Source organism: Clarias gariepinus, chromosome 6 (assembly GCF_024256425.1).
Source record: "Clarias gariepinus isolate MV-2021 ecotype Netherlands chromosome 6, CGAR_prim_01v2, whole genome shotgun sequence".
NCBI lineage: Eukaryota > Metazoa > Chordata > Actinopteri > Siluriformes > Clariidae > Clarias > Clarias gariepinus.
The window spans coordinates 40065890-40090000 of NC_071105.1; the positions used below are offsets into that span (position 1 = coordinate 40065890).

At 42.8% G+C, this 24111-nt stretch overlaps 1 protein-coding gene across 4 annotated transcripts; it reads right to left on the reverse strand.

Annotated features, from left to right (window-relative positions):
• Positions 1-716: 716 nt before the first annotated feature.
• tnrc6c2 (trinucleotide repeat containing adaptor 6C2) lies at positions 717-23622 on the reverse strand. Of its 4 annotated transcripts, none has more exons than XM_053499270.1 (19): positions 22768-23622; positions 11781-13892; positions 10611-10796; positions 10229-10395; positions 9748-9825; positions 9149-9206; positions 8930-9045; positions 8709-8846; positions 8486-8605; positions 7613-7732; positions 6530-6613; positions 5985-6237; positions 5741-5872; positions 4862-5044; positions 4601-4750; positions 4276-4485; positions 3718-3791; positions 3439-3578; positions 717-3334 (listed from the first exon to the last, which is right to left on the reverse strand). In XM_053499270.1, the coding sequence occupies exons 2-19, from the start codon at positions 13693-13695 to the stop codon at positions 3007-3009; spliced, it is 4452 nt and encodes a 1483-aa protein (XP_053355245.1). In that variant the 5' UTR covers positions 13696-13892; positions 22768-23622; the 3' UTR covers positions 717-3006. The 4 variants fall into 4 exon arrangements, with proteins under 4 accessions (XP_053355245.1, XP_053355243.1, XP_053355246.1 ...); XM_053499268.1 differs by lacking the exon at positions 22768-23622 and adding an exon at positions 20514-22757; XM_053499271.1 differs by lacking the exon at positions 22768-23622 and adding an exon at positions 19746-20123.
• Between the last annotated feature and the right edge of the window lie 489 nt (positions 23623-24111).

Consider the following 24111-nt stretch of genomic DNA (forward strand, 5'->3'; position numbering starts at 1 on the left):
AATCTGACTTGGCAGTGTGTGTGTGTGCGTGTGTGTGTGTGTGAGAGAGAGAGAGACGCAAAGCTCCAGCTAATGAGTGAAGGTGCACACTACACACGTCTCGGCTGATCGGCTGCATCCGTGATAAAGTAGACGTTTTTTATTTGGATTTTTTTTCTGAAGCTTTACTTAACAGCAGATCGCATTTAAAAAAAATTTTTTTAAACAAACTTTTTTTTTTGACTTCATGGTGTGTCGTTTACGTCCCTGAACGAGTGCTGGAATGACGCGTAACACTGCCACTGATGATCCGATAGCATTCAGAGAGAAACAGTCGTGTGCGTGTGACCTCTGACCTTATGATTGGCACTTAAAAAAACCCAACAAAATAACAAAACGATAACAACGCTAAAGGCCCGCCCACCACCTCGTCGATGTGTCTGCGTTTCCTTATTTTGCATAGTAACAAAATAATGTGCTGGCTCGAGAGTAAGTAGTAAGTTAGCGGCTAAAATAAAAAAAAAAAAAAGAAGAAAAAAAAAAGCACACAGATTTCTTTCCGGAATTTTGAGGATTCCGCGGATCAGGTGGTTCAAGTAACGGCTGCTTTTATTAACTCTCGCTAATCATTAACTCGCTAAAGCAGAGGGGAAAATAAAACGATAGTGGCTGCAAACAGGGAGGAAGAAGAGGACATTTAGCAGCTGTGAGCATGGACACACACACACACACACACACACACACACACACACACACACACACACAATTCCGAACACTGCTTTAAGGAATTCGGATTGTTGTTTCACTCACATAAAAACCATGAATGATTTTTTTTTTTTCACATCAAATCAGAAAAACAATCATTATTCGAATTGTTCCTTTGTTTTGTTACACAGGACAGGAAGTGTTTGTGCATCTGAACACTGACAAGTTCCAGAAATGTGCGGAAATAAAACCCAAATAAACTCCGGGACTGAGATTCCTGCTGAAGGTGCAGAGACGCGCGAGCTGTCGATTTGGCTTTGATTAGTCGTAGCGACAAAAAAACAAAAAACAAAAAAAAAAACACACACACACACGGCGCAACGCGTTCTGCGACCGTTTCCGAAATCTCTCCCTGTTCACAATGTAGTGCAGTATTTTTGCAGGCGTGCTCAGGAAGTCCCATGATGCACTTCAACACATGATAGCGTCACAGAATATCCATAATGCATTATGGTGTGTGTCGGTGGGCACCGCTTCGGACGGGGCTTTAGTTTGTAACGGAAACGGAGAATGTTATGACGTCGCCACATTCCACGGTCGTGATGTCGCTGAGTCAGCGTGATGCCCGTGTTTCCTGGTACGGAATCGAGCGACTTCAAACACTTTAAAATGTCCATCACTGTGACGTCGCACCGTTCCGACACAGTCACACACCCCGGCGTTCCAGGTTACGGTATTCCATCACAAAAATCACAGGACATCCCACTCCGTATGGCGGCACGGCGGTATTCCGACCCTGTGACCGCAGCACTCCGGTGCGCCCCGTTACACAGCAGAGCATCGAGATTCCGACCCCCGTCACTTTAGCGACGTCTCAGCGTTCCGACACCGTGACGATTCCGATTCCCGTTCTCGTGTACCACTGAACTGGTCCGGATAATATTCCCTGTTTCCGGCGTCTTTTTTTCCCCTCAGACGCAGCGAAGGCCATAAACAGGTTTGGAAAAATGATGACATTCATTTTAAACACGTTTTAAATCACATAAGGAAAAAAAACGCTGAGTGTAAAAACGTACTGCGAGTTTCAGTCTGATTGTAGATTCAGTCTTTTTAAAGAGTCGTTCCGAAGACGGAAAAAAAAACAACGGAATTTTAAAATAGTCTTTTTTTTCGTTTTTTGCTTGCTTGCTAGTTTTTTTGTTGTTGTTTATCACTCCATCGGTCCATAAGTGCTCATCATATCATTTCATATTATTATTATTAGATTTCTATTAACCCCGCCCCCTCTTCGAAAAAAAACCCAAACATTAGACTTTTATTTATTTTTTTGTTTTTGTTTACTGCATTAGGAGTAAAAGTTTTGGTGTTGTGCCTGAAAGCCGAGTCTCTCCGCGCTGCATCTCGGATCTCTCCGGTTATTAGAGAGGAAGTGTGCGTGGATTTGGGACACAGCCGCTGAGCAGCGAGCCAGAAACCCGGGACGTCCATTAGTCTCTGCGGGACAGACTGAACGGATAAAAAAAGAGCGGAAGAATAAGCAGATGATGATGATGATGAGGGCGATGAAGGTTATATTGCACGACGCATCACACGGACACCGAGCTTCATCTTCTTCTTCTTCCTCGGATCCTCACGGGGGGGAAAGTTAAACAACATCCGACATTCAGGACTGAAATTCATCGAAAGGACAGAAACATGAGGATCCCAGCGAGAAGCTTCGTGATGAATGCTTGGCCGACTTCCTTTCCACACACGCACACGCGCACACACACACACATTTTTTTTTTTTTTTTTAAACAATGCAAGGTCAGTGTACCTCAGGCTGTTCTCTTTCCCGAGGGTCTGATTGGCCATTTCATTTCCCTCTCTTCCACATCGTTGGCTCAGAAACAGAAGTCTTTTAAAAAATGTAAGAAAAAAAAAAGAGACACTTAAGGCTGATAAGTTCTAAAAGAATGGGAGAAATGGTGAAGAGGTTAAAGCAGGAGCAGTGAGGAGACAGCAAGGCTGTGAGGTTTTTCATTTCAGTTTTTTTTCATGATTCAAAATGGCTGCCTTGCCTCTTCTTCTCCTCCCCCTCCTCCTCCACCTTCTTCTTTCTCAGCAAAACAACGTAAACCCTCGAGGCTTTGCTTTCAGTCCACTCGTCCTTTTTTTTTTTTTTTTTACGATCTTCTACACTTCTACACTTTTATTTCTAAATCTAATGAATTAAAATTAGAACAGCTGTTCCAGGGGAAGTGATTATCCTCACACTGATTTGAGGGGGTAGTTAGTGGTGGTCGTTTTGTTTTTTACCCCTCTCTGGGGTGACATGTTGCGCTACATGTTCTCGCCGCTCAGCAGGTCTCCCGGGAGCAGCGTGTTCACGGGGACGGGACTTCCCATGACTCGGCTCTCCTCGCCGTTGATCGGACCCCATAAGCTGGAGTACGGCTGCTGGACTCCGCCCCACAGGAGCTCCGCCCCTGCCCCGTTAGCTCCGCCCGGCGGGTTACTGCCCCCCTTAGTGGTCGAGGTGCCCCACTGACCCAGGGCGGGGTGGGAGGAGCTGCCGGAGGGCGGGAACGACTGAGCCTGAGAGAAAAAACGTGTCACTTCCTCCTCTCCGGCAAACTCGGCCAAGATGGTGGTGTTACCCAGAACGCACCTGGGCAAAGAGAGTTGGGAGGGGGAGGGGAATCAGATAGGGCACAGTAAAGACAATGAAAGTGTGTGTAAGTGTGTGTGTGTGTGTGTGTGTGTCTGTCTTACATGTGCAGAGATTTCTGAGCTTTAGCTGCTTCCTCTTTGGAGCTGTAGCGCACCAGAGCGTTCCCCTGTGGCAGACTGAGGTGGAACGTAATGAGCGGCCCATGCTGCATACACAGAGTCCTCAGAGTGGAACCGTCGATCTGCAACACACACACACACACACACACACAAACACACATTTAAAACTCTCTTATTGATGTTTTATAACTTCCTTTACTAACTGTCTGAAGGGCTGCGATCCAAATCCACTTAAAGCTGAAAGAGACGAAGTGCACTGACCTGAGGAGTGAGATTACGCAACACAAGCCAGCTACTGGTCCTGCTGGAGCTGTCGGCGGTCCACCCAGTGCTCTCTGGGGGGGAGAGAGAGAGAGAGAGAGAGAGAGAGGAAGAGAGAGAGAGTTAATGATAGCTTGGTTTTTGCTTGCACAAGGTCGAGGTAAAAAAGATAAGGAAAAGAAAAAGAAAGAGAAGAGAAGGGATTTGAGGATGAACTGAGAACGAAGGGAAGGGAAGGAAGGTGCGTGTGGAAAAAGGATCAAAAGGAAAATAGTAGGAAATAAATGAAACAAGATGAAAAAGGAACAAACAAAGGGAACAGAATAAGTAACAAAAATGAGAAGGAAGAAAAGCAGAGACAGGGGAGAAAAAGAGAATAAGGAAATGAAAGAAAAAAGATAGAAAGGAAATAAAAGAGGGAAAGAAGAATAAAAGGACTGGAAATGGAAAGAAAAGAGAGGAACAATAATTTGTTACTCCTTAAGTTATGGGAAGGAGTTATTCAATGACAGGATCAGACAGAGCGGAGGAGGAAGAGGAGGAGGAGAGAGGAAGAACCTGAGCTGTAGTCTCTGCTCCAGCTGTTGCTCAGCGGTCCAGGTGTCCAGTTGTTGTTGTGTTTGTTATTAGTGAGGCCCGGTGGGGGGCGGGGCACAGTTCCGGAGCTCCGCCCACCCACAGGAATCTTCCACATCTCATTGGACAGCGAGGCCTGAGTGTGTGAGATGGAGCCTGTGGACCAGGTGGACTTCATGTCTAACAGTTTACCTGCAGGACAGAGAGACAGAGAGAGGAGTGAGGACAAAACACACACCACAGCTGTCTGTCTATGCATCTGTCTGCCTGCCTGTGTGCAGACACACACACACACACACACACACACCTCCGTTCCTGTCCCGGAGCAGATAGCGATTAACGTCCTGAATGTTGGTGTTGATTGTGGGGCAGCCTGAAACACTTCCTGGAGTCACGTTGGGGTCGGACTCAGGGTCGATGTTCTGCAGCCCTTTCCATGGAACTCCAGGACAAAACTCTGAGACAAGAAACACAGAGAGAGGAGGACGATGAGGTGAGCTGCGTCCTGAAATACAATCAGGATGGAGAATAGATCTCAGCGAGTGATTATTATGGGATGCTCGGGTACCCGGGGGCCAGTTGACGCTGCTGCCGTTGGCCATTTTGTCGTTAGTGTTTTTGCCTGGTGGCCAGCTCTCTGGTGCCCCCAAGGGGCTGTTGGGAGATTGGCAGCTGGACATCAGGTTATAAGGACTGAAGGAATCCTCCATGACGGGTTTAATGTTGGGGGCGTGGCTCGAGGGCGGAGCACCTGAAAGAGAAAACACCGCCGTTTACTGATGTGGAATTAAATACACAAATAACCGTTTAGCGAAATCTCAGCTTCACATTCATAGATCAAAAAACCTACTGTTAATTAAGTGCTAATTATTAACTGCTGTTATATTTAACTATTACATCCTATAATAATTACCCATTAATTCAACTTATTTATCGGATTATTTTTTAATTATCTGAAAATGTACCACTTTATGAATATTTTTTTTATATATATAAATAATAATTATTTAATAAACTATTCATTTTATCATCTATTAATTTTTAAGTTTTTAAATTACAATTAAAATGTTTAATTTTTTAAATAAATAAATATTTTTATTTATATTTATTTGGTTATTTATTTGTTTACTTGTTTGTTTACCCAATTTATTTCTGGTATTTAATTGTTTATCGAGAAGCTTTCCTTAATCCAGATATCGGTACCCTTATCTAGAATATTTACTTATTAATCATCTGCTTAACTTATTTATTAACTTAGGTTTTTTATTTTTTTTACAATATTTATTATAAAACCCATATTATCCATTTATTTACTAATTTTGTTTGATTAACCAACTGATGTATTTAGATTAGAATTTATTTACATAATTAGCTGTTTAACTGGTGTATTATGGAAGAAGTTCCCTGAACAGTGTGTGTGTGTGTGTGTGTGTGTGTGTGTGTTTACTGGGGCTGGTGGTGGTGCTGATGGAGTCGATGGAGCTGGTGTGAGTCCACTGGGATAAGCGAGACTGAGGCTGGGGGGGCGTGTCCTTCAGAGCGTCCATGCAGCCGACACCGACGCTCCCGTTCAGACCGGCTGCACAAAGCCAGACGCAGACCGTTAACACACACTCAGGGTTAAAACACTCATTACTAGGCGTTAAAGAAGAAACCTTAAGGAAGCCGGAGCACGGAGGAATGTTCCTTACACAGAGGGTACGGGCCGAAGGAGCTGGGAGACGCGTGGGGCTCTTTGGTGTGCAGGTCTGACATGGACAGGCCTGCGGAAGCCTGGGAGTTTCCTGGGAAGGCGTCCAGGTTCGGCTTGCCGAGGCTGGGGTAAGAGTGAGCGGACGGGGCCTGGTGCTGCTGCTGCTGCTGCTGCTTCATCAGCAAGGCCTGAGCTAACTGCCTCTGGTGCTGCTGAATCTGCTGCTGCATGTTCGAGATTGTACGTGCAACCTAGCAGAGAGAGAGAGAGAGAGAGAGAGAGGCAGGGCTGGAATAAGATGATAAGGTGGAACGTTGGGGAATTCTGGGATACATTGTGAATTATGTCCTGGGGTGAGGTGGACCTTGTGGGGAAACGTTAGCGTGGAATTTTAAGGAGAAATTCTGTTCTTAAATATCAATATTAATAAAACATCAAGGCTGTCTGGGATTTTGTAATGACGCAAAAGTGATTTATGTTGAAAAGATGGTGTGTGTGTGTGTGTGTGTGTGTGTGAGTGTGTGTGCACGCTTTTTTACTTACTTGCTGCTCCTGTTGTCTAATGGGACCAGAAACATTTCGCTGAGCTTGCATCATCTGCTGCTGAATCTGCAAACGCTGATACGCCTGAGAGAGAGAGAGAGAGTGAGAGAGAGTGTGAGGGTAAGACAGAAAGGGGTGGTGAGACAGGAGAGGGTGAGAAATGGAGAGAGAGAGAGAGAGAAAGAAAAGGGGGTGGAGAAAGAGAAAGGCATGAAAAAGAGACAGAGGGACAAAAGAGGGGTGAGATGGGGGAAGGAAGGGAGACGGTGAGACATTGAGGTGGAGGGAGGGAGAGACGGGAGGGGTGAGACAGGAGGGGGATGAAATGAGAGAGAGAGAGAGAGAGAGAGAGAGAGAAAACAGAAGGTAACTGAGTAATACCATTAAATGCGTCATGGTCTGTACATCTCTAAATACCAGTATTTACAGACGGAGCGGAACAAGCTGACCTGCTGCCTCCCACACACACACACACACACACACACACACACACCCTGCATTACACCACCACTCATTTTAAACCTCTTTTACTCATTTCCTTTACTTTAGATTCCTTCCTCGGTCACTAAATCATTAATCAGGACTGGTATTAAAACACCGGGAATGTTGGGATACAGTAAGTTCTTTTTAAGCCTGATTTACGCTTCTGTGACGAGTCTACACCGTACGTCTAACGTGGCTGCGTAGTCTGATGTTTCCATTTTTTTGTTGAGTTAAACGCCATACTGAGCGTCTCCTTCGAAACTGCTGCTCAAAATCCATCAGCTCCGAAACTCACCAGAGGACGGCGAAGAAACTCAGCACAATGGCACAGAAACCCTACCGCCCACTAGTGGCTGGTCGGTGTATTACCGCAGCGTGACCCAGACCCACCTGCGCACAAGTATAAACACTCACTGCGCCGTAACCCAGTTGCACGACGTAGACTCGACGTAAATCAGAAGCGTAAATCAGGCTTAGTTCCGTCTCTGAGTCACTCTGTCCATCTGCTACACGCCTTCGTTCCTTCAATCACAAGATCCCTGATTCCAACTCCGTCTCAGTCATTCCCTCCCTCACTCATTCCCTCGTTCCCTCGCTCACCATCTGCAGTTGCTGGAGCTGGTAAAGCAGGGTCATCTGCTGAGGATTTATCGGTGAGGTTAAAAGTGCAGGATTCAGGCCAATGTTTTTTGCTGCAAACTGCAAGAGCTGTGCTTGAACCTGAAGAAGGAGAAGAGACGACAGTGCAGTCGGAATCAGCGTTCACTTCCATTACACTCTCCTAAACTGAACAAAATGTGGATGAATCAGGGGGGAGCAGAAAGATTTGGGTGGAAAGGGAGAAAAGGAAGCTGCTTTCAGTTTGGTTTTTAAAGCAGCCGGTGCCAAGAGAAATCATAAATTAAGGTGAAGTGAGGTTTAATGTCTATTTATTTAATATTTTACTTCATTTGTATGTCTTTTTAAAATGTTTTCAAATGTAATAATATGATTATAGTGCTGGAAATTAGTAATATTGGTAATATTTTTGGGTGGCTGGAACAGATTATCTGTATTTACATTATTTCCTTTGGGACAAGGTGTTTTACACTATGACTTTTCACCTCATGAACTCGCCACCGGAACGGATTTAATCCGTGTGCCGAGGTACCGCTGTAGCGCCTGGATGACTGGATGCAGTACAGCTGAGGTGAAATTTCCGGCTGTAAGGTCAGGACACGAGTACGGCTCGGGTAACATCCTGGGTCTGAATTTTGAATGGGATCAGACACCAAGTTGGAATTTTGGGATGGAGCGCGACTGCTGGCTTACACAGTGTTTGGGATTTAATAAAATGCCGCGTGGACGTGTTGGGATACCGGGGCGGGATGTCGAAAAACCTTAAAGCTGAGCTGAGATCCGGAATATCAGGACGCAGCTGGGTTGGGATACAATGTCGAGTCGGTATATTTGGGGTGAAACCATTTTACACACCTGAGGGGAAAGAAACTGAGGCACTTGAGCACGTAGTGGGGGGTGATGGGTGGAGTTTAGTGCTTGAGGGGGTGGAGCCCTGGATTGTGCTGCTCCGTTACTGCCGAACATTCCATTCATCTGTGAAAGACATTTATTTAGCCAGAAAATTTTAAATGATTTAGGAATTTAAAATGGCAAATTTTTGTAAAACGTACTAATATGAGATTTGCGCCCTGCTCACCTGTCTGCTGTTCAAGTTTTGCATTAGTCCTGGTGAGGCTCCGCCCATGCCATGGCTAGGAAGGCTGTTATTGGTCAGTTTGAGGCCAGAAGAATGAATAAAGGGGGAAGTGGGCGTGTCCTCTGATAATCCACCGTCCTTATAAACACACAGTGGAAAACAAAGTCAAGTTAACTAAGGACATATTTGTGTGTGTGTGTGTGTGTGTTAAACCTCAGTACCTTGTCCAGGAAGGCGGATCGGTCCAGTGACGTATCTTTAGAGAGGTTTGGGGGACGACACAACAGCGTCCTCATCCCTCGTTTTTCTCCATCACTCTTTTTCTCCAGCAGGGCGCCTAAACACAGACGGAAAAATCAGCCAAAGTGTGTGTGTGTGTGTGTGTGTGTGTGTGTGTGTGTGTGTGTGTGTTTGTAAATATGTGTGAGTTTGGCACTTACTCATAGCCTGGTCGAGATTCATGTTGTTACTTCTGAGTGCCTCCTCTGCAGGATCCCTCTGAAACACACACACACACACACACACACACACACACACACAATGTCATACATTTAATTATGGAACAAAAGGGTACAAATTATCAATCTAATTTAAGGGTGAATTGAAAAAGAATTTAAGGTGGATTTAAGAAGGATTCAGGTGGTATTTAAGGAGGATGCGTGATGGTATTTAAAGTGGAATTAATCTGGTAATTAACAGATTTATGGTGGTATTTAAAACAGATTTAAAATAAATTGAAGATTATATCTAAGGCTCTTATTTAAGATAGAATTTAAAGAGGATTTAAGATCAATTAAAGGCGGATTTAAGTTGCATTTCCGGTCATATTAGGGAGGATTTAAGGCAGTATTACAGTTTATTGGGAGTCAGTGCACTAAATTTCTAAAGACTAGTCTATAAAGTTCTAGCTTTTCTTGGACACATATGAACAACGGCTCTGTATTTATATACATTTTTTTTGTTTCCTGTTTGCCAGGCAAAATGTTTATCTTGTGTAAGAACCATAAAGATCTGAAGTGAAGGTGATTCTGTAGCTTACAGGGAAGCCCATGTCTGTGAGCTGCTTGATTAGTCGGTTCATGATCCAAACTTCATCCTGTTTGGTCGGGATTTTCCCCTGAAAATAGAAAAAATAAATAAAAAATGAATAAATATTTAAAATAAAAATAAAAAAAACAATTAAATGAATAAATTAAGAATTAAGATTACAAATTTTAAACTTGACTGATTTGCATAAAAAAATACTCCTTGAGGAGTATTCAAAATAAATACATAAATAATTTAAACTATTATCACAATAAGATCTTATAATTTTTAATTTAATTATAATTTTTTTTATGAATTTCTTTCATTTTTGTGAAGCTGCTTTGAGACAATGACCATTATTAAAAGCGCTATATAAATAAAATTGAATTGAATTGAATAAGAAGAAATGCCATATCTAAATTTTCTTACATTTAAAAAAATTAACATCTAATTACCCCAAAATGTCACTGTATAATGTTAATCAAGATCTATACCTTCTGTACTCCTTTCTTGGGCTGATTCCAGGAATTACAGGAAGAAGAGTTGTCCTGGGAGGTGGGGCTAGTCCACATGTCCCCGTCCTCGGGGTCCCACTGGCTGCTGCTAACAGCAAGCTCGTCCCCACCACCGGACCCCCAGCTGTCTTGCATAGTTTTGGGGACTGTAAAAAAAATGAAAAAAAATGTGAAATTCATTTTTTTTTCTTAAAAATAAACAAAAAAAATATTTTACAATGTCTTGGATATGCAGTCCAACCACTAGGTGTCAGTATTCAAAAACAACCCAAATACAATTTCTTAAATATATTTCTAAACCTTATAAAAACCAGAGATGTATTAACCAAAGACAATTATTTCCCCGAATCCAAGCGCTCACCCGGTTTGGAGATTCCTGAGCCTCTGCCGAAGGATCCAGTGGATTCGTGGCCGTTTTCCCCCCAGACTCCAGCGGCTTTGGGTGACTTCACCCAGGCGGACGTGCCGTTATCCACCGTGGAGCTCGAGGAATCCGGTTCCCCCCAGGACTCAGGTTTGGGCTGAACGTTTGGAAGCTCTCCCCAGCCTACAAATAAACAGTCTGTTTACTAGCTAGCAAAGAATGTCATATTGTTCTGGGGCTTTCGGATATCTTATCTTCTTTAATAAACAGTACTTTGTCAAACATGTCTGGAGATTAAAGTGCGTCTCCGGATTAAAAAGGAATGTGAAAATTCTGCCAAAGAAGGTAAAATCGGCTTGAAAAAAACATTAAAAAAAGATAAATTAACTGGTTAAAGGCACCCCATCTATATAAAATGTGGTGTTTTATGTAAATTAAGCAGATGATCATTTATTAATGCAGGAATTAAATTTTTCTTTCTTAAATAAATACCACTAAATCTAAAATAAATTAGCAGTTGACTCAGAGCTGTTACATCTCTTCTATGAGGTGGAAATTAAAAAAAGAAAAGAAAATTAAAACATTTTCCTCTGCGGCCTGGCACATGAATATTTGTTTGCATCGTTACGCTGGAAAAAAAAACAGGAGTAACACAATCTGATAAATGCAGAGCAGGGCACAGAGCCTGCTCTCAGGACGACAGAGGGGGAAAAAAAATACAGACAGCAAACGTCTTTGTCTGCCATCGTTCCTGAACGCTGCCAAGAACAGAAATAGAAAGCTTTCATGGGGCCGAGAGCAGGGGCCGACTCTGTCAAGCCAAACACAAGGCGGACGTGTCTCTTTAACTGCAAGATGCGGGCCAGCTGGCATCGAAGCAGCACAGAATGCATGCCATCACATGGTTCTATTAAAGCTCTGGAACAGAGCTCCTGCATCAAGCTAGTTCCCGACAGTCGTGCTAGTGCCAGCTCTGGGGTAGATCTTCTCCGAGCTCTCATTACACTACCTCCCTCTCCCTCTCTCACACACATGATTTTTTCTCGCTTACTTGAGATTTATACTATGCTGCTCTCAAATTCTGGATTGTGCCTGGTCAGAAGGACATGATTAATTTTTTTACTTTTGTTCCTTAATTATTAATTCAAAACATATTACTGCACTCACCTGGGTTTACCTTGGGGATCCTATTTTGAGGAGCGCCTAGCTGGTTAGGAGAACCATTGTTGTTACCATCAGAGTGGTTAGGTGCCGGAGCATGGCTGTGGTGGTTAGACCCTGTATGATTGATAGTGTTGCCCCCGCTGTTACTGGTAGCTGGGTTGCCCTGGGAGGAGGGGTTATTTCTGTCCCACATGTTTACACAGGTTCTGTAGGAATTAGGATCTCCCCATGTTGCGGTTCCATCATCAATTTCCATTTTCCTTCGGATCGAGGAAGGAGAAGGCTCTTCCCAGCCTGTAGATTCGTCCCCTGGATCCTGCCTTCCTGTAGACCTCCAGTTAGAACCACCCTGCTTTACAGAGTTTGGACCACCCCATGACCCCATGGATTCTTGAGGATTCTTTGCACCCCAACCTTGCACAGGACCATTTGAGCGTTGGGAGTCACGCCAATTTTCACCTGCTGGTGGCGCCGTTTTCCCCCAGCCCTTCTGAGTTTCCTTCCAGCTCCCTCCATCTCCATCCCAAGAGGAAGTACGAGATCCTTCCATTTTTCCTTCTGAAGGCTCTCCCCAATCTCCACTTGCACAATTTCCCCAGTTTGAGGAAGAACTATGCCCATTTCCGCTAGGTTGTGACTTAACCTGGGAATGACCATCATCCCAGTTTGAAGACTTATCCTCTGACCCCCAAAATTGGCCACTAGATCCACTAGGGCTAGGGCCATCTGGCATCTTCTCACCCCAACTACCAACAGAGCCATTGGACACTTTCTTATTAGCAGGTGGCTCTCCCCATCCAGTGCTCGCCTGATTTGTTGGTGAGGATGATCCTCCCCAGCGTGGTGCTGGCATAACTCGAGGAGGTCCCTCTGTTTTGCTCCCAGACTCCATCCTAGGAGGCACATTTAGGTTGGGATTGGCACATCCTGCATGAGGTGGTGATCCAGATGAAGGTGCATTAGAGGAAGTACCCCAAGATTCAGTGCCACCCTCATCCTTGGAACCAAGATTTTCATCCATTTCCCAGACCGTGTGCTGCCGGACTGGGGTTTGTCCCCAACCAGAGTTGCACAGCACACGAGGATCTAAGTCCTGCCTTGGCAGAAGTGGAACATCCATACTGGAGGAACTTTCTCTCCGTCTTTCGCGTCCTTCACTGCTGTCTTTGCTACCTTCGCTGCCCGGAGCATCAGTCCCCCAGGAATTCATAGACTCTTGTGTCGGACCATCATTTCCATCCCACCCTGTACCTTCAGTGCTTGACTGTTTGCCCCAGTGACCCCAGTTTGCATCACCTCCTCCCTGGCCCCAAGAGGAGATGCCACCAGAGTCTTTTGATTCCCCACTCTTCGTGTCTCCTTTACCCCACCGAGCAGTACCATCTCCGGCAGCTGACTCAGTGGGAGACTGACTCATATTTCTCCCCCATCCGTCCACAGGGCTCATCGGCTCCGTTTTAACGTTCAGTCCATCAGTTTTAAGGTTTGTAGGCTCCATACTGAAGGTCATGCTTGTTGGAGTCTGGTGCTGTTCTGGGGTGTCTGGGTTTCCCCATGCACAGTCTCCCACAAGGTTTGCATTTCCATTGGTTCCTTGAACAGGAGCGATGCCTCCTGGGCCGCAGACATTGGATGGGACTGAACTTGACCCACCCATACCCCCAGGCCTGGTCCCAACTCCTGGGGCATCATGTCCAAGTATGGGCCAAGCAGCAGGGTTCGCGCTGGGGTTCAAATTTAGATTTGAAGATCCCCAGTTGGACTGGCCTCTGGTACCCATGGACACATCAGTTTTGCCCTCAGAGGCCCAACCCCTGTTGGGGCCACCCTGACCAGAGAACATACTTGAGGAGTGATTAACACTGGCTTTGCTGATTGGGTAGTGGCTGTGTTGGCTCGCTCCTGTAGCCATACTCATGCTTAGATTCACAAGTGCTGGTGTGTCAGCATCCAAGACACATTCTAATGACTCTGGGGAACTGTACGTCCAAGGTTTAGTGTCCTTTTCATTAATAGTTACTTGATTCCAGTTGGTACGGTTGCTGCAGGTGGTGGCTGGGTCGCCCCAGAGGGAATTCTCATGCTGGGCTTCCAGGCCACACTGATTAAGCAGCACTATAAAGACAAGAAGTAGCAAGAATGGTGATAGGATGTCAGAAGAGGTGTGTACACAAAAGCTGTGTTTACATGCAGCCTAATCAATAATTCATGCATAATCTGAATGAAACTGTATGATAAGACTAGTAATTTGTAAGAAAAAAAAAACTACAGAAAGAAATAACCATGAAAAATAACCATGAGGCTGCAAGTCTAATAAAATAAACCAGAATTATTTGAACTGGATTAACATAGCTTTTAGGTTCCAAGTTAAAATGATCTAATAAAACTTTCTTGGACTTTTTTTCCTTCGCCTACATTAGATATTTGTCATACATGCCTAGGTTTCTTTTTTCAGAATATTGCAATGCTCCCCGGACCATGAATGCTCACTGGCCAAATTAGATGGAGCATATCCGTATACATATATAACTATTACATGTCTTCAGAAGCATGTGGAAAAGAAGCACAATTACTCATTTCTCCACAGACCGCCAAGGAAAGCTGAAGTGGAAATGGAGGTTCATTTATTTGCACGAAATCGAGAGCAGTCCCTCATCCATCATTGTGCACACTCCGCTAGCTCGCTATAAAACCCAGAACCACACCGCTACTGTAGATCACCGTAGGGTTGGAAAGCCTGAAATCGACGTGTAGTTTACTTCACAGGCAGCGTAATCTATCACGAGACAGCAGGTAATCAATAGCGTTGTGAGAGGATGGCGGAAAAGAGGCTGGAAGGCATCGATCTCGGTACACAAAAACAACCAAGGCTTTCGCTCTGCTACTAAGGCAAACTTCTATTCATTATTAATTCATTAAGTCACAAAGGGGACTGGGTTTTTTCGTCAGAGCTTTTTAAATCTTACCTTCAGGATTTATTTCATTGGTTCACGATGAATCAATGGCATGAAAATAATCAAATAGGTTTAATGTTTAACATCGTGAATAAAAATACACCCGGGTCCTAGAAATAAATATTTTCATCTCCACCATGTCGTCTTATCCATGTTCCCCAGCCGTCCTTATCTCTCAGACAACAGGCCTCGCTGAATTTCAGCTCAGCCCATGCCAAAAAAAGGACCTTGCACCACTTCTCACTTGCATGCAAAGAATAATAATTTTAAAAAAAACGCCACTTCTAAAACACAAGAACCAAATCGTTTCACGTTAAAGAACGTTGCATCCCTTACTGTGAAATCTGCAGAAATTTGAAGAGAAAACCAGAAACACTTGACTGTACCGAATGCCAAGGCTTAAACTCTTTGGTATTTGGAAAAAGGTGGTCATTAAAGGAGCATTCGCGTATCCGTGACTTCACATTCCCGCGTCCAGAGACGCAAGAACCGGATATCACCAGTAATCACAACAAGCCTACGCAGAAAGACACCTTTGATTGGCCGACTGCCGGCCACTGAGACGCGATGCCGCACCGACAAAGAAGCAGTTCACATTTTAAAATCTGGGACGTCATGTTTTCCCGTCAAAAAAAAAAAAAAGAAAAAGATTGCTTTCCCAGACTGCAGTCGAGCTTTGGCTCCAGGATCAAACAGCTCGTTCAAAAGCAAACAGGACTCGAGAAGAGAAAAGCAAGCTGCTGTTTGGGTTAAAAACCAGTTAAAATGCTTGCCTGTCCCTCTGCGTGACTTGACCAGTAAGACCTGGGACGCCTTTAAGAGCAGCACTGGCGTCTTCAGCACCTGAAGACCTTCATTTTTTTGGTCTGCAATTTTCTAGAAACCGGGAATGAAAAAGCGAGACGACTGAGGAGCGCTTTCTCCTCCTGACTGTCTCTCCGAACACGGCGCCATTTTATCAGGGCTGAAACGCAGCCAAGAAAAAAGAGGCTTTCTGTCTCAATCGCTCTTTCTCTCTTTTTTTTATCCTTGTCCTCACAAAATCTTCACACTCTCTCCTTTCCTCCCTTCTTACTTACAAGGACAGGGGGGAAGAAAAAAAAACAGGCAGCATGATAAATTAATCATGTCCTGCACGCAGCTTTTTTTCCTTTTTTTTTAACTTCCTTGTTTGAGTTGCAAGGACGCCAGGAGAAAAACAAAAACAGAAACCATGATGAAGAGATAAAGAGAAGAAAAAAATGGATGAATGGAAAAACGGGAACGGGAGGACCTGGAGAGAGTGAGGGAATGAGCATGTTGAGCAAAAAAAGAGGCTGTTTTTATTCGCAGCCATCTGAGCTTCATGCTGAGCTGATGCCAAGAAAGTCTGTGTGTGTGTGTCTGTGTGTTTGCATGTGTGTGTGCATGGTATGTTCACCCAGCGCCAAAAAAATTAAATAAAAAATTCCTTCTGTATTAAACTGATTTGGGGCGGAGCTACATACTATGTCAGTTTGTGATGTCACTCAGTAACCTCCACAGGTTTAAGCCAATTGCATTCGATATGCAAATTAACAAAAAATGATCACGTGATACCACAGTTAAAAAAATTAACTGGTCAAGTCCGAAACCTTATTCACTATATAGTACACGAAAAACCATGATCGCTCCACTGTGGGCATATCCCAAACCACACGCCCTATTCACTATATAGTGCACAAAACCACCATAATTGCATTACTGTGGGCGTGTCCCAAACCACACCCCTTATTCACTATATAGTGCAGATAAACATCATTGCTACACTTAGGTTTAGGCGTGTCCTAAAGCATGCACGCTTTACATAATTTTCCCCGTCAGCCAATCAGCTCGGTTTTCCTGTGCCCCCCCGCCCCCCACAACTCAGATTTCTGTAGATTCCCCATCAGACACACACAGTATTCATTTCCCTTCCTTTCTAAGTCAATCAGCTCGTATTTCCAACTCCTCTTGACCAATCAGCTCGACCCTGCCGTGCCTCATCGTCCAATCAAATGTCCTGTTTTCCCCTCCTGCCGCAGCCAATAAAATTCAGCTCGTTTTTTCCCGTCTCCATCTCAACCGTTTGGTTGCCGTTCCCATCCCCCCCGTATAGCCAATAAGCTTGTCTGACTCGTCTCCCTGATGACCAATCAGATGTCTCGGTGGTCTGCACCCTAGTTTCTCGCTGCCCCTCCCCCGCTCCGTCTCGCTCATTGTGCTCATTGTTCAGTGCTGAATAAATTACAGGAGGAGCACAGACGTCGAGGCTTATGGGAGATTTTCTCACACTCCGGTGCCCCTGAACTGCCCCTCAAACCAGCACACCCCCTCCCCTCCCCTCCCCCACTCCTTCCCCTCTCGGTCTGTCTGCCGCATTAATACCCCCTCCTCCTTAATCTGCCCCTCCCCCCACTCGCTTTTCTCATGTCTGCATTTCTCTTGCTCTGATATTCTCTCTCTTACACACACACACACACATACACAATAAATTCCTCATTTCATTACTGTGTGTGTGTGTGTGTGTGTGTGTGTATAAAGACAGCTTGGAAAATTTATTATGCCCTTCTTTCCCTCTGTCTATTTCTTACCATCTGTTACTCTTTCTTTCATTTTTAGCTAAAAGTAAACATGATTCTGTAACTAAAAACAACCAGAGAAACGTCAAGTAATACTGACAACCAAAGCTAACTAAATACTAATATCTTAAATTCCCGGCTAAACACCCATTCCTTTAAACACTTGTACCTACAAACACCACCCATAAAAAATCCTGTACCATTAAACGTTACTATCCATAAACACACCTACATATAAACATCTCCACCTATAAACACCATTAACTACAAACACCTCTATCCATAAACACACCTACATATAAACATCTCCACCTATAAACACCATTAACTACAAACACCTATCTATAAACACCCCTACATATAAACACTACAAACTACAAACATGTCTATCTATGAACAAACACCCCTACATATAAACACCCCTAGATATAAACACTATTAACTACAAACACCTCTATCTATGAACACCCCTACCTGTAAACACTACTATGCACACCCTCCCCCTTAAATATTCCCACCCACAAACACTACTATCTACAAACACCCCTAACTATATACATATACATATATATATATATATATATATATATATATATAAACGCTACTTGCATAAACACCCTCACCAACAAACACCCCTAACTATAAACAGAATTCTGCATAAACACCCTCACACTACTACCAATACCTCTAACTACAAAGCACACCTTACCTACAAACACTTAGTAACAAAAAGATCAAAGAGAGCAATAAGCAAAAAGTAACGACAGCTATAAGGCCTGAAGGTAACCACGGTAACAACGAAATCAGGAAAACAACTTCTAGCTAACACTTACTAACAAACACGCGTAATACATGAACACGACTCGTGGTTAAAAGTAACTGTGTGATAAACCTCTGGAAACGTTACCATGAGAACACGTTCCAGCTGTGAGTCATATTCTCCAGTCCAGCGTGTGTGTGTGTGTGTGTTTTCTCCTGCATGTTCTCATCTGCTTGCTGTAATAGATTCTGGCTGTTTCATGCATTTAGATGAACAGAAGGAGCTGTGGAATTAACTCCTGTAACCTCCATTAAGCAACACACACACACACACACACACAGTCCTTTGAGAGAATTCTCCCTCAAATTACATCTACATCATAAACCGTAAACTGCTAGCCATAAGCCTCGTTAGCAACATTAGCATCATGGCTCCAATTAGGGGTTAATTAAAACCGTGCGTGTTCTCTCTCATGTTTCCTCTTTGGAGCATGCTTATATTTTACGCCTCTTGAGAACATACACACACACACGTTAAAAGTGCGTCGCTCACCTTAAAGCACAAACGGAGCCTCCGTATTGGATTAATTTGGTAATTTTACATCCAATTACGTGCGTCAACACCTAGCAGTTCCGCATCTAGTTGTTAGCGACCCAATTAGCGCGCTAATACGCTTGAAGGGAAAGCCCTTTCTTTTGAATCGTGACATTTATAAATACTTGAAAAATTAATAATGAAAACCATACATCTGTGTGTGTGTGTGTGTTTGCTGGATTTGCTGCGGCGCTCCTTAATCAGGATATTCCTCAGTTTGATCATTAATCAGTGTGTCTCAGCGTGCCGCGTTCTGATTAGCAGCCTGGCTATAAATACACGTAATCCGCTGCAGTGCTCGCTCCTGAACCAGGAGCATGTGACAGACACCGCGCTGACCGCGTGCTCGTTAATTAACATACACAACACTACTCATTAGCATAAAGCGGTTAGCGCTGTACATTACATATGTTATGTTCAACATTTTGGATTTCATTTCAAAGAAAAAAAACGCTTTTGTTCATCTGTTTTTTTTTCTCCGACCTTTAGACATCAGCGCGCCTGTGTACAGCACACACACATAATTAACATCTCATTTGCATAACCTGATGAATATGCAAAAGTCTGTACTGTAGCAGGAGAATGAGACTCACCCTGCACCCCCCCCCCCCCCCCAACCCCAATGTTCTGGTTTGTAATAAATCAGGCGTGTCTGCGTTAGACGTCTAATTAAAGTACAGCAGCTGGAACACAAGAAGTAGCCCAAATAAATTATTAATATTAAAGGGTTATGTAGTGTAATGTACAGTCTCGCAGCTTTGATTAAAAAATAATAACACTTTAACAGCAATGTTAAAATAATAATAATAATGTTAATAATGTGTCCACATTAAACTGCCCTCAGCCAATCACAACACAGCATACGGCTCTCGACCAATCAGAATAAACCATACTGTCCTCAGCCAATCAGAGCACTTGCAGTATTGCTCTCTGCCAATCAGAACACACCATAGTGCTCTCTGCTGTAAAACAAGAAGAACACCGTAAAGCTCCTGATATTGACACTTCCTGTAGAATTTTAATGAGAAAAAAACGAAAACGTGAGAAAGTGTGAAAGTAAGAAACACTAAAGTGTGAACACCTGGAGGAGCGGCATGCGGGAGCGGCGTGTGACCTCGTGCTCTCAGGATCACTCCAAATCCAACACACCACACGTCTCAGACAAACACTCGGTGGTGTGAGAGTTCCATCACACGTCAGGAACACAAACAAAAACAAACATGGATGGAAGGAGATGTGGAGAGACGGGTCACTTTAAGAGATTAAAAACGTCTGTGAAGTCATCGCATCCGGCAACAAAAAGGGGGCGGGGCAACAGGAACAGAGGCGATCTTTCATAACAATAATGTAACTTTTACACACACACACACACACTCAGCATGCTCTAGTGTTTGTCTACAGCCAGAGAGGAAAAAGAAAAAGAAACACTTCCTGATTGAGCTCAAGGACTTTTTCTGGGGTTTCAGCCAACACACACACACACACACACACACACACTTACATCAGCGGGTGTGTATCCGCGCTGAGTTAAACGTTTAGCCCTGAGCCAAGAACAACAGAATGTAAAACATATTAATTATGCATAAGCTCATTAACGTATTCGATTTATTCCACACTCCTGCATCCTGATTGGTCAGAAGCTGCTGATTCTCTGTAACAGCGCGGTGAAGTTTACTCGTTAACAGTTCTGGAAGGAGTCTCCAGTGCCGGAATCGAACAGTCGCTAAGGAAAAATCATTACCGTCAGGCAAAAAACATAACTCCGCCCATTCACAGTGTAATCAATCATACATATTCATAATGAGCTCAATAACATCAAGCAGATATTTAAATAAGATTTAGCACCTGCCTGTTTCAGAGAGAGTTCCGAGCGTGTGTGTGTGTGCGCGCGTGTGGCAGAACATTCCTGAACATTTAACTCTCTCTCACACACACACACCACCTGCTCCTCTCAAGAGCGCCTGATTCACCAAACTCCACTCAGCAGCAGACGCCTTTTTTCCTTCTTTAACCTTCAGACCCGAGACGAGTTTCACACGCTCAGGGTCACGATCCCATGACCTTTCACCTCGATTTCCAAGCAGATGGAGCCGAACAGCCAGACAGACGAACGAACGAACAACAGCTCGAGGCTTGACCGTTTTATAATCAGGATTATTCCTTTAAATTGAATCCGTGTTTTTACGAGATTAGAGATGAGACGCGATAAAATCTCATCAAGTGAGAAGCATTATGGGATTGATTTCTCTTAGTAGTGCTCCTTTAACTCGATTTATAGTTGGAAGACAAATTAAAAGCCTTTACCAGACTTTTATGCAAGCAGCTGGAGCAGACAAAAAAACCCAGACAAAAATTATAACAATGTTGATGTGTGTGTGTTTTTTTAAAGCACCATGTGATGTTCATCCTTCTGAGATAAAAATGTGACCAAAATGTAAAAAGCATCCAATCACAAAGCAACAACCTGACCACGCCCACAAGCCTCATTAGGGTACAATATCGCATCATGTGAGCATCACAATTATACAACTGATCAATAAATAATAATCAGGTTACTTTATTAAAATAACATTGTAACACTGAGTAATCCTAATTATATTAATAAAAGGAAGAGTGTTTTGAAATAAAGCTGATATAGACTGGAATTTATATTTTTTTCCAAACATATTGCACATTATTGTCCTTATTCTTCATGTTTTTAAAATATTTTTAAAGACGTTAATAAAAAAATTATTATTACATTATTTGTTGATAGTTTATTAGCAAAACTAAATTTGACGATACGTATTTAGTACCTTTAAAACGTCTTCACACATTGCAATTTTTCTTTTTCTTACAATAATTTCCTTATGAATTTCCTTCGGGATAAAAAAATATATCTATCTATCGATCGATCTGAAGACATTAACAAAATGATTATTAATAGATTATTTGTTAATCGTTTATTAGCAAAACAAAATTTCACGATATGTATTAACTATCGTTAAAACGTCTTTGTATACTGTGATTCTTTTTTTTTTGGTTCTTATATCATCTTCCCTGGCCATACTGTTCCAGCACAGAACAACAATAATAACATGATTATTCATGTTTATTACAGATTCTCATAACCTGATACAGCGTTATACGTCTACACACACAGAATCCACTTAGACAACACAGAAAAACAGAAAGCCTGATTTGTATTTATTTTCCCTTTCTGAAGAACACAGCCGTGTCCCTGAATCTCTGACACAAGCGGATACTTAACCTTTCAGTCCGAGGGCGTAAATACTTCTGAAACCTCTCACAAGGCGGCGGCGGCTCGGGAGTAATCACGCTCTCATTAGAAAGAAAGCACTCACACACGCGCACTCTCACATTGGAGACTCCTTTCATCAGTGTCACACAAACACGTTTCTGATTACAGAATAAATAATATTATAATCAATGGAGAGGTTACTATGGAAACGATGATGAGGGCGTTAATACAATCCTGATAAATGCAACATATAAACTTGAATATACGTGTTATTAATGTTATCTTGTGCTGGAACAGGGCGGACGGGTGATATAATACAAGGAAAAAAGGACGTTTTTATGATATTTAATACATATTGTAATTATTTGTTTCAATTAATAAACTACTAATGATTCTTTTATTAGTGTCTTCAAAATAGACCGTTAGACACTTTACTGATCTCAGAGGAACATTAATTATAGACCAAAAAAATGTCATATGTTTTATCGATATCTAATGAACATCACGATAAACTAATAAACCAACAAATAATCCAACAATAATCATTTTATACGTGTCTTTGAAAATAGGTCCGTAGATACTTTATTGATCCTGAATGAAACATATAGACGGATATCAGTAGCAGTGATTATATTTCACATTACAGTACATCATGGTCACGTGACTCCAACAGACCCTGTTTAAAGCATTAGGACTAATTAATGGATTAATTGATGAACATGCACTTGTTTAAAACACCGAACAATACACACACACACACACTAATGGTGCAGTCCTCACACACACACACACACATACGAAGCTGTTTAAGGTGAAATGATAATCATGCAGAAATCGGATTAAAACCGAATTAGAATCTCACCTGGTTGTGTTTTTTAACAGCGCGCGCGGAGGCGTCACGTGGAAACGCTGCAGGAGGTCGGGTTTTAATTATTATACTATTATTTATTTATTTATTTAGTTAATATTTTCGTCCTTATTGACTGGTCGGGTGTAATTTCGCTTCACATCAGATCCAGAAACACAGGCAGTAAACGCTTTATTCTTGTTTAAAACGGCATTTAAAAAAGCAGCTTGACTTTATAAGAGGTCTTAATCAGAGACATGACGCGTAATAACACTTTAGATTAAAGGGGGGAAAACAAGTAAACAAATAAATAAAAAACAGCAGCAGAAATAAACAAGTGCACGGATTTCCTCCTGATGAAGCTCTTAAGGACGTAAAATAATCAACTGCATGCGGATTTACACTAAGAGTCATCAACATAAAGCGGAAAATTATAGAATAATGTTCAAGTAGAGTTACATCATCATCTGTTTATAACAACAACAACAATAATAACAACAATAATAATAAACAGCAGCGAGTTAATGAGTATCCCGATGAGAATAATTACTGTTATTATTAGTATTATTCTAGAATAATGATGATGATTATATTAATCTAGAAAAAAAAGCGATATTTATCTTTTCTTAACGTTTAAAGAAGAGAAATAAACAGCGCGTCTGTGACAGTGCTAACATGCTAACGCCAACGCTGGTAAAGTGCAAAAAAAAAACACGACAGATTGCGAGGTTTGGCGTCGAGCCACGTACGATTCACGAGCACGATCAAGTCGGAAACATGTCGATCATATAATCCAGAAATGCCACAAAACAAAAAAATTAACAGAAATAAGCGCAAATATCCAGAGAGTGTCCGAAACGGAAGCGCTCAGAGTAAACCACTGAGAGGATCCACTCTGCCTTTAACTCTGCCTGCTGACAAATAACCCGCCTCCACTGCGCGCCGATTGGCCGAGACGTTTCCTCCTCCTGAAATCTGATTGGATAGCTAAGACGGCTGACCAATCAGAAAGCTTAAGCGTTCGCAACGAGGCCCACACCAGGTTTGGGTTTAACTATGGAGTGAGGGAAAAAGTGACGCCTTCTTCTATTCTGTGCAGCCATTTTGTTTAGTAAAGGGGGGGGGGGGGAAGTCCCACGTGACTTCAAGCAGACCAATGAGAAGACAGAGGTGTGTTACGTCACTGTGAGGCGTCAATGCGGCGCCATATTGGGAAGGTCGAAGATCGATTCCCCTAAGTGTCTTATGACAGAAAAAAGATCAAACAAGATCAAGTCTGTTTAACGGACAAGCACTTATATACTGATACGGACACGTGCAAATATACATTTAATATATAAACACATTAGCATAAGAAGA

What these genes read in the sequence shown, in the direction of transcription:
- tnrc6c2 (XM_053499268.1), bottom strand. Translation starts at nt 20,568, where the DNA reads ATGTTCTGCCACACGCGCGCACACACACACACGCTCGGAACTCTCTCT. An exon ending in CGGAACTCTCTCTGAAACAG is followed by an intron (nt 13,893 to 20,513) that starts GCAGGTGCTAAA and finishes TTGTCTTTATAG; the next exon opens with TGCTGCTTAATCAGTGTGGC. An exon ending in GATCCGCCTTCCTGGACAAG is followed by an intron (nt 8,847 to 8,929) that starts GTACTGAGGTTT and finishes TGTGTTTATAAG; the next exon opens with GACGGTGGATTATCAGAGGA.